General features: G+C 33.0%; 2 protein-coding genes across 2 annotated transcripts; one reads left to right on the plus strand and one right to left on the minus strand.

Moving 5' to 3' along the window:
• Nucleotides 1–1910: 1910 nt before the first annotated feature.
• Nucleotides 1911–6745, plus strand: LOC103501353 (uncharacterized). The gene is made up of 2 exons (XM_008464906.3): nt 1911–2241; nt 6441–6745. Exons 1-2 carry the CDS (start codon nt 2092–2094, stop codon nt 6510–6512), a joined length of 222 nt encoding a protein of 73 aa, XP_008463128.1. The 5' UTR covers nt 1911–2091; the 3' UTR covers nt 6513–6745.
• Nucleotides 6746–7548: 803 nt separating this feature from the next.
• On the minus strand, nt 7549–10233 carry LOC103501354 (protein LEAD-SENSITIVE 1). Its single transcript, XM_008464908.3, has 2 exons — nt 9954–10233; nt 7549–8364 (listed from the first exon to the last, which is right to left on the minus strand). Exons 1-2 carry the CDS (start codon nt 10045–10047, stop codon nt 7694–7696), a joined length of 765 nt encoding a protein of 254 aa, XP_008463130.1. The 5' UTR covers nt 10048–10233; the 3' UTR covers nt 7549–7693.
• Nucleotides 10234–10569: the final 336 nt, after the last annotated feature.

Below are 10569 nucleotides of genomic sequence, written 5' to 3' on the forward strand. Positions count from 1 at the left end.
ATCACTAAAGAAATTATTTCATTTTAATTTATACTATACTTTGGGAAATGTAGGGCCTTGACGATTTTCCAATATCAGAAGAATTTGAAAAAGACCAGAAAAACAACATTCTGGAAAGCGGTAAAGGTGAATATATTTATAAATTTATTTACAATTTAATTTAGCACATAATGTAATATGCATTATTATTTGGTTTTGTGTTATAGTGTCCTTTACAGGTAGAAACTGTTGAATGTGGATATTATGTCATGAGATACATGCGCGAAATCTTGAGCAAGGACACAAGCATTATTACTGATGCGGTATGTTTTTAAACTACTTACATTGTAACGTTATAAATACTATAATATGACTATTTTTTTAACAAAGTGTCTACTTGACTTTTTTATGTTTTATAGATTGATACAAGAAACTCGTACTCACAGCTTGAATTGGATGAAGTACGAGTGGAGTGGGCTGAATTTTTATCTCGGTACATATGATAGATACACCTAGATATGATCTTCTTCTTAATTTTGTAAATGGCTAACATAGGAGAATGCCCATAACATTTTTTGTGTAAATGTTTTGTTCATAGCCATTATACTTATAGATGATGCAATAGATGCAAGGGGATAGATACTTTAGTTTTGGTATACAAGATAACTATTATTATTGGTTATATAAGAGGTAGCTATTATTATTGTTGATTTTGGAATAGGCCACAGATAGGAAATTTTAGTTGGCTATATTTGGATTGGAATTATGTAATCATTGATGATGAAATGAAATTATTGTTGGTTTACTTAATTATTTTGTCATTTTCTTGTTGCGTAACTATACTGGTTCTGAAAATTTTATTTTGTTGATGGATATGTTTTATTGAAACAAATGTACCTAATGCAAGAACCAGAAAATGAAAAATTTGTATATTGAATACATATTAAAAAACAGTACTATACATAACGTTAAATATATGTCAAGTATACGATATTCCTTTACATGTAAAAACGTCAAGTATATGTTTACTTGACACGTATAAGGCGTCAACTATACAACATTACTTGACACGTAAAAGGTGAACTTTGATGGATTACTTGACGTTAATACAGTGTCAAGTAAACGTATACTTGATGGTTTTTTAGTGTCAAGTAAATAGATACTTGACGATGGTTTAGTGTCAAGTAAACGTATACTTGACGGTGTTTTAGTGTCACGCAGACGTATACTCGATGGTTTTAAGGGTCAAGTATACTTATACTTGACGGTGTTGTAGTGTCAAGTATACGTATACTTGACGGTTTTTTAGTGTCAAGTAATCAGACTATACTTGACAGTCGATTACTTGACTCTTTTAAAAACGTCAAGTAAACGTTTACTTGACACTGTCTTAACGTCAAGTAATCTGATTTTTGTAGTAGTGCAAATTTAAACGATTGTGTACCAATATCTTAACGTTCTTTTTTTAAGATTTTATATATATGGTTTATCAATATCGTTTAGATTTTGTAACGATCGTGTAACAAAATTTAAATTCATATACCAATATTCTAACAACTTTTGTTCAAGATTGTGTAATAAGTACATGATTTTGAACAAAAAATAATACATGATTTATGATCGATTAAAAATAGAGATCATGATTTTTAAAAAGATATAAAAAGAATTTACAAAAGAAGAAGAAAAGAAAGAAGATTGAAAGAAAAATTGTAGAAAAAGAGAGGAATGAAAATGAAAAGGAAGAAGAAATAAATAAGTGAAATTTGAAAGCAACAAGGACAAGTCTCTAATATTTGGAAAATGTTACACAACGGGTAAATATTTTGGTCCCTTGATATAGTTATGAAAATTAATAAAAGAATTTAACACATTTTCCTAATATTAGTTTCAAATCTATCATTTTACCGATTAGTTTCAGTTAAATTTACCCCAATTTTCCCAACAAAATTAGTCCTTCGATTGTCGGAAACAGACAATTCTTAGAACCATACTTGATCCTTGACAAACTTAGTATCTGAAGTGAGGAAACCCCTCTAAACTTCCCTACAACCATACTTGATCCTTGCAGAGAAACCGCGGTTCCTCAAAAAGCAGCGGTCAACGTCGGTGGCCATGGCTCGGGCAAGTGGTCGGAGCAGGAATGGGAGCGATTCCTCGGGGGGAGGGTTTCTTAAGGCGACCTTCAGATTCTTGAAGATGGCGGAGTTTGAGATCCTTTTCGTTCTCTTCTTCATCGTAGCTTTTATTGTCTTCAAAGATCTTGTAAGTCTCTCCGTTATTTGTTTTTTCTTATTCTTGCTCTGTCTTAAGGCTTATATATTGCCTCAATTGGATTGGATCCGGCGGTGTAGATCGGAATGATAGTTGTAGGGAAACCCGTCTAATCTCTTTTTCGTTGTTTGGTAATCTTGTTATCAGAAGTTATCCCTCCTCGATGTATCTAGTTACTGGTTTGGACAACTTATGAATACAATATAAGTTATCCCTTCGCTAATTTTGGAAGAGAAATACATATTCTTTGGGAACTTCTGTCTTTTTAGTTTCCAGAATTTGGCTAACTAGAAGGTAAAAAATGTTTTTGAAAGTAGATTAGAAAACTAGGAAGAAATTTATGTCAGTATGATTTGAAAATTAAATTAAAGAGAAAAAGAAAAGAAGAAAGAATTAGCAAATAGGCCCTTTCTTCAATCACCAATCGACCTAAAAGGTTAAGCCAGTGAGTGAAAGTAAATATCTAACACTTTCTCACTTGTGGGCATGAATTACGAAGAAAGACCCCATGAGTGGAAATCTGTGTTAAATGAGGAGAAAACAACATTGTAGGGGCTTGAATTCAAGACATCCTGAAGTATCATGCTCTAATACCGATCAACCCAAAAGCTTGAGCTAGTGGGTGAAGAAAAATTTAATTATATATCATCTAATATTCTTGATATTCTAATAAAGAAACATTGTGCCATTTTACAAGCCACTTATCAAGGATATAAAGAAGTTGAAAAGATTCGTGGGTGTAATGGTTGATTTGGCTACTAACGTTCGCTTATCTTTTTTCTTATTTGGATCATTGAATATTTAAGATTGCCCCTTGGTCCCAACCTTTACATTTGTGATGGCAAAAATTGCAAATTGAGCTTTTCGAAATGGCAGAACTTGCAGTTGTTGCTAACTCGCTTTAGCCAAGTTGATGGTTGCTAGTGTTCCTGCCTATTGTCTTCTGATGTTTAGAATTCTTCCCATTAGAAATTTTGCACAGAAAGCAATTGATTGCAATTGTGATAGCTACCACTGCATTAGATGGAAAATGGTTGTTTCTATTTGTGGAGAAAGGTCTCATATCAGGCACATTAGAAAGCAGATTAAAGCAAGCCAATGGCTTTACCATTTTAAAAAATAAAACCATCCAAGCAAGTGCATAAAGATCCTTGGGGTTGGAAAATGGGTGGGTTTTTGCTATAGTCATTGTAAAATACTGGTTTTCTCATTGAAGGTTGTCAGTCAAGTGAACAGAAGTGCTTTGATTAAATTCTTAGAAGATCTCTATATGGGTTGGGAATATCATTCAAGTCTATCCTTCCCTAGGCAATAGGCTTTATTCCAGTGTGGAGAATGAACTGTTAAATGCTGGTAGGGGGGAATTTAGCAAGAGATGAAGGGAGGGGGCAAAAGATAGGAATGATATCTCTATTCAGCTATGGTACAAGTCTTAATATCCAAGTATTCACAATATAGAAGGAACTAAAGTAATATTTTTGATGGATAAGAAGGTCAGTCCATAACTGGTGATCTCTTATAGTAATTAGTAACTACACAGAAACTGGGCGACATAAATGGCCTGAAGTAAACAAATCACATTTTTGACACTTTCCAGCAAGCTGAGTTATATGTCCTGCTTTTTGTTGATTCACGTTAACGTTGTGATTAGGATTCTCCATACACTCATATAGTATGCTGAGATAGATCTTTGAACAATTGTTAGTCTACCCATCTGCATCAGTATACATCCAAATGTTATTGGGAAAATGGTGAAGATTATACTGTTTCAGTGAAATTGTAGGATAGTTTAAAAAGGAGTTCGGAAACTTATTGCTCCTTAGGAGCATTCAGTTAATTCCTTTTATTTGGACTTTGGAATATGGTGTAGTTTCACGGGAGATTTGCTCAATGAAATCAGAGAAGAACCTCAAACGCCTAAAGGTGATTATTGAAGAGACCGCCAATTAAAGACTAAAAATGATAAACTATAATGATTGAAAGGGGGCTTTGTTTATTGCTTCCTCCAACTTTGAGGTTAGTTTTTTTTTTTGGTAAATATGATTTATGGGTATGGCTTCCCGAAGAAGGGTATGTTTGGATAGTTTTTAGAAAAAGATGAAGGGAGTGAGAGTGACATTTTAAAGAGAAATGATTATGTAATCATGGTTTCAATTGGGTAAATAATATGAGCCTAAATATACTAAGTATTCACAATACAAAAGGAAAAGATTTGCGACCAAGGAAATAAAACATGTTTAATGAATAAGAGAGGATCCCTGTCTTTGGTTGTTTCAATGGTAATTACATAAAGGAGAATGGTCCAATTTTTAATTGTAACGTGGAACTTTATTTTTGTAAGAATTTTATGGGTTTATAGTGAAGATTGAATTGTTCTCAAAAGATCTTGGAAGTCTTCTTCTCTTCTTCAATGTAAGATCAAAGGATCTTGCTGACCCGTGTCATTCCCTTTCTTTAGAATCACTATTCATAAGATATTGTTGTGAATACCATCACTCGTTTCTTTTCAAGCTCAATTGGAAAGAGGTGTCCTTAAGAGGAAAATTGTTTATCTGTTCCTTCATCGTAGCATCAATGCTAACTGAAAAGCATTTTTTGTCACCTCGTTTGGATAGAGTTTGGCAGCACTGATGAAACTTTCTGTTCTTGATAAAAGGAAAATTAAAAATGATAATGTTAACAATAATTAGGCAAAAATGATTTGGTGAAGCGATATATCTATATACTGCATTTAGAAATAGTACACTTCTGCCTTTTGCTTGTCAAGACCAAAAAGGCCATTGCTGAGGTGTAGTCAGTTTGAGATAGGATACATGCATTTATATGATAATGGACAGAATCTTCCTATCTGTGGATTTTCTTGGACAAAAACTGTTGGAAATTCTTATGTTGCTCGCCACATAGGCGTTGAAGATTAATTTCATCATTTATGTGTCTTGTGAAATCATTCTTCATTTTCAATAACAATTCTTAGATAGATTCAGGGTTCATTATCCATTTTTTGGTGCTGAAGTTAGTTGTGAATGTCTGAATGCTATTCATGAGCATGGCATTATTTATTTTTCTCTAAAGCAACAAAGTAGGAATAAATCGTATTTGGGACATGACATCGGTTTGAAAGGACTTTTTGTAATTATTCTCTTAGTCTTGTCATTTGGGATTAAAGCCCGATTATATCTTGTTAAAGTGCTAGGTTTTGTTTTCGACTTTGCTCTCTTGCATTCCACTTTTGTATTCTTTTATCTCACTTAAAATTAACACCCAATGGAATTTGCATATGACTCCACACTTCATAAAGTACTCTTTAGGCCATCTAGATTTTATTTTAGTTCCACACTTTTATTCCTTTTATATATTTTAATTTGTTAATTTTGAATTAAAGAACAATCTTGGGGGCCCCATGCGCAAACTTCGGTCATGGTCATGGTCGTGGCCTTGGCATGCACACGAGTGTCCTGGAACTAATCTTTGTAATAAATTATTCAAGTAATATCTAAGCATGAATACATCTTTGGTTGCTTGCTTCCCTATCATTAGATCATGAACATTTTCATCTATCTTTTTCTGATTATTCTTCCTCTATTGATGTGCAAATACTATGGGCTTAGGGGGCTTGTTTGGTAGGGAATCTCAAGACAAAAATTAAAAAACAAGGGATTTCATGAAAAGATAGTTGTATTTCATGTTTTCAAATATTTGTTTGGTAGTTGATTCCGAAATTGAATTATAATTTAAACAATTGTTTGAAATGTTTTGATACTATAGTTACAAATCATTATTTAAACTAGTTATAGTTACCCACTATTAGTGGACAATGAATTATTATTGATTTCTTCACAGACATGTTTTATGTTAAAAAATTGTACAATTATTATTAATTTATTATACATGTACATTTTAATTTTAAAAAAATACGAATTCGAACTTATTGTATCTAGAAAATCTAAATGTGTTTATCTTTATTTAATATAGCTATGCATTTTAAACTTTAAAATTCAAAATCTGGATACAGTAAGAATAGTGATATCTAGAATTTGCACACAAAAATTGTTTATAAGAAACAGTTTTCAAAAATAGATTTCGAATTGTTTGTCAAACATTTGATGAACTCTGAAAGCATAAAACAGAATTTGAATGTTCAGCTGCACATGTCCCAAGCGATTCTAACAATGTGTGAATTAATTGTGCAGACATCAAGACCAGAGTACAATCAAATACTTGTAAAGAAGCCTGAGGGATTTGATATGTGGCCGTTCCAGTAAATTCTCGACTTTCCATTCATGTGATCCGATTCAATACTCACTATCAAACTTTCTAAGTTTGTATCTTTTATGTAAAAATAACCATTGACATGTTGTCTTCTTTTTGGTTGTTGATTTTTTTCCGTAAGTTGAGGGATGTAAAAATGTTCATTTACATGTTGACAGATTTATTGATGTTATCGTAAGTAGAAAGATATAAAAATGTTCATCAACGTGTTGATATTTTTGTTTTATTGATATTGTCAAGTCAAAGATTTTGAAGCAAGTATTAGTTTTGTGAACGATGTAGAAGTGTCCAGAAAAAGTCGTAATAGAAATGCTAAATGGTAAACAATATATATGTTACCATATCAATTATGGTAATGCTTGATCCTTAAATAGTTTTTACGAGTTGGTGAACTTCAAGCATTTTAGAAATGTCATTAGCCAACATCAGCTGTGAATATAGTTTTAATATTGATTGACATTTACTGTACTAAAAAACATCATAATATAAATATTTTCAATAATCTGATAAATTTGAATACATTAAATTTTGTCACTTTGTAGGCCCCAAAATCTGAACTTCAACAGAGTAGGTGTAATAAAATCCACAACACAAACATTTTTTTTTGTCATGTTCAGTAATTTGCATTCAAAATTGGCACAATTGTAAATCATTTACATTCACGTAGAATTGTAATGGATTTCCATAATTTGCTTCTCATTTTAATCTCCTCCTTTTCAAACAAAAATTATTGTTATTTTTCTTAATAAGATGATATTATTTGATACAGATATTGTTTACTTATGATAAGTATTCACCAATGACGTTATGGACAATGGTTATAGATAAGAAAGATAAATGATGATTTTAGACAAAAGGATAAACGATGGAAAGTTAGTAAAAAATGATGGTGTAAATCCAACTTAGAAACCAAATATAATTAGATTGATGACCCTCTCCTTCCTAATCAAATTGTATTAGTTGATTAGGGATTAGATAGTGGATTCTACGTATATAGAAGATTAATAAACAACAAGAACCACAAATCAGTGACAGATAACTTGCAACATAACCAAAGTTTAGTTTCAACAATGTGGATACAAATTCCAATACAATTATTACAAGGGAGTAATTAAGAATTGGTTTTTCACACTTTCAAGACAATTCTTTGGTTTAGTCGAAGCCAACAATAACACTATTGTTCCTTGGCCGTTAGTGTTGCCTCCTCTGGAGCATTGCTGCTGCTAGCTCTAGCCACAAGTTCCTCGACCGGGATTTTAACGACATCACGACGCACTCCAATGTCAGAAACAAGTCGACTAACACAATACGTGCCCACACCCACAAGCGCTAGACCGCTACAACTTGTGGTTAAATATCGAAGTGGTGAAGAGACAATCGCACTCGTGGCTGCAAGGAATGATGCAGCCTGTCCGCTCCTACCAACGCTGAGGGTCGTGTAAACAAGCAATCCTGTTTTACAATAGATGGCAAAGTCTTCACAGTTGTTCTTGAAGATGTTGTACATACCAAATCCATTTTGAAGGAGAAAAGAAGCGCGATGTAGGACAACTTCAGACAAATCAGAAGAAGCAAGAGTGCAAGTCCCGCCACGGGCTTTCGCGAGAAAGAACATAGGCGTGACACCATATTCAAAGATGTAAAGATCTCCACCACCAAGAAAACAATCCAAACACGAACAGATTACGCCATCACCAAATGACTGATCACCACATACAGGACATGGATTGTCTGGAGAGTGAGGAGATGAACTAACAAGGAATCGGTCTAATACCGTTCCTGAGCCGATCTCCAGGCCTCCTCCCCGAGTGAAGTGGATCACTTTTCCATCACCAATAAAAATCCCTGAAGTAGTATAAGTAGACAAGTCAAAATGACAATATTCACATCCAGAATTGATTACTTACAAAAGTTGTAGCATTTAAAGAGAAACTTCTACGGGATTAATGAGTCACTTAAGAACGATATTTTTCCCCGCATTTCCATATTCTCAAGGATTTCCTCTATGATATTCGACCAACATGCGGCAATAGATTAAGAAAAATCCTTCCTGTGCCTCGTTCACTTTTCCTCTCAAAAGAAAGCGCACATACAAATTCATTACACACTAGGAAAGCTATTATGTAATAGCTTTCAAAGCCACTTTAAACATAAAAGTAATGGACCAATCACACGGCCTCCCAAGTCCCGACCTAAACAGAATGTCCAATGTCGCTGTCCAGCAAATAAATAAATTTCTCCATGATGTCAAGAATATACAATACCATCACTGTAAGTGGAAGGCCAATTAAGCACAAATCTGTGAAGAGGGAAGAATGATTTATATATATCAATCAAAAAGAAGCTGGACCCCAGCAGCAGAAAAGGCGGACTTGAGTGGCATATACAAAGAATTTGAGAAGTAGAGCAAACACATCAGTCATATCAGCATAAAACATACAATCACCAAATTATTGCATCTAGGAAGTGGGTTAACTAATAACTTATACCATCACTTTACTTCACAGTATAACATATCTGGATACAAACGTGTTAATCCTATTGCTATAGAAGTAACTAAGTATTACACAACGAAGAGAGACATAGATAAGGTATTGCTCAAGCCCAAAGACAGAGAACTTGGGAATAACAACATAAAATTTCATTTCTGGTAAATGGAGGGAGACCTTAAACTTGGAGAGAGGGAGTAATTACTCCAAAAAACTTGGAGAGCGGGACTAATTACTCCAAATTTATCTTAGATTTAAAACTAGAATATAAAGGCTGATTTTATAGCTTTTCATCTAATTTTCCCACTAAATTTTTTGGGTTCGAACATTTTATACACAAAATGTTAAAACATAAAATTTCGCCCCTCTTAAAAAAAAAAAAAGATTTGGGCCTGTTCGTAAAGTGAAAACAATACAAAATCAAGTAGCCAAAAGTGGATAAGAGTTCCTCCATATGAGTCGCTTACATTTAGGGGATTTTTCTTTTCTTTTATTTTCTTTTATTTTATTTATTTTTATTTTTTTACTTAATTCATAAGCAACTCCACTGGAAAGTCATGAGAGCAATGGGAATCCAATCTCTTCAGATTTATATAATATACTAACGAGTTAAGATTCATAATCAAAGAAATTAGGATAAATTATTCAACGCCATCCCTTCCCACCCCTGGTAGTTCAAGAAAAATACCCAAATCTACTCCCGATAAATTTCAATTTACACAAACGACGATTAAATGACAACTTCTAAGAGAAAATCGAATACCCATGAAAGAAAAACAATATAGCAGTCATGAGTAGTGATGTCAGAATGCAATTACGCAATTGATGGCAAACCAGAGAATACAAAATGGGTACAAAATGCAAAAGGGTAAAAAGAAAACTACGCCAAGATTGGAACAAAACAATAAAAAAAAGAAATCTAGAAGAAAGATAATGAGGAGAAACCGTGATGAGCATAAATATAGGCCTGCCTCCAAGAATAGATGTGATCCCCCGGTTTCAATTCCTCCCTTGAAATCTTATTGGACAGCACTCCCATCTTACGGGACTATGAAGAAAAATCACACGGATTACGATTCCATTTAAATATGATAAGAAATTCTTAGGGAGAGAGATGAAGAAAGAGCAGAAAGCTTAAACGGAGGGGTTACGGAGAAGAACTAGCGGAGAAATGAAGCATAACTTGCAAAGAGAAGAAAAAACCCACTTTAATTATATATTAATTTAAGGACGTTTTCGGGAGTATTTTTACGATTAATGTTTTTTTCTAAATAATGACAAATCAAGAGAAAGTACGGAAAAAAGTTTAAAAAATGGGAAATAACTTCCGTCTACCTCTTCGAAACCTAGTTGTTGAATAAAAATTTTTGGAATCGATTACAAATTGTTACTTCATTTAGTAAAATAATTGTAATTAAAAGTTGACATGTGTGCCAAATTAAATTTAAAGACAAATTGAACAATTCGATGTTACATGTCTTTATTATGATAATTAGATCAAATTAATTATTTTAGTTTAATTAAATATTATTTATTTGGCTTAAAATTTAATTTAGCCCAA

The sequence above is a fragment of the Cucumis melo genome, chromosome 9 (genome assembly GCF_025177605.1).
Source record: "Cucumis melo cultivar AY chromosome 9, USDA_Cmelo_AY_1.0, whole genome shotgun sequence".
Lineage (NCBI taxonomy): Eukaryota > Viridiplantae > Streptophyta > Magnoliopsida > Cucurbitales > Cucurbitaceae > Cucumis > Cucumis melo.

Coding starts and splice junctions, on each gene's coding strand:
- LOC103501353 (XM_008464906.3), top strand. CDS start 2,092: ATGGCTCGGGCAAGTGGTCGGAGCAGGAATGGGAGCGATTCCTCGGGG. Junction 2,242..6,440: donor TTATTGTCTTCAAAGATCTT/GTAAGTCTCTCC, acceptor TTAATTGTGCAG/ACATCAAGACCAGAGTACAA.
- LOC103501354 (XM_008464908.3), bottom strand. CDS start 10,047: ATGGGAGTGCTGTCCAATAAGATTTCAAGGGAGGAATTGAAACCGGGG. Junction 8,365..9,953: donor CTATATTTATGCTCATCACG/GTTTCTCCTCAT, acceptor ATACTACTTCAG/GGATTTTTATTGGTGATGGA.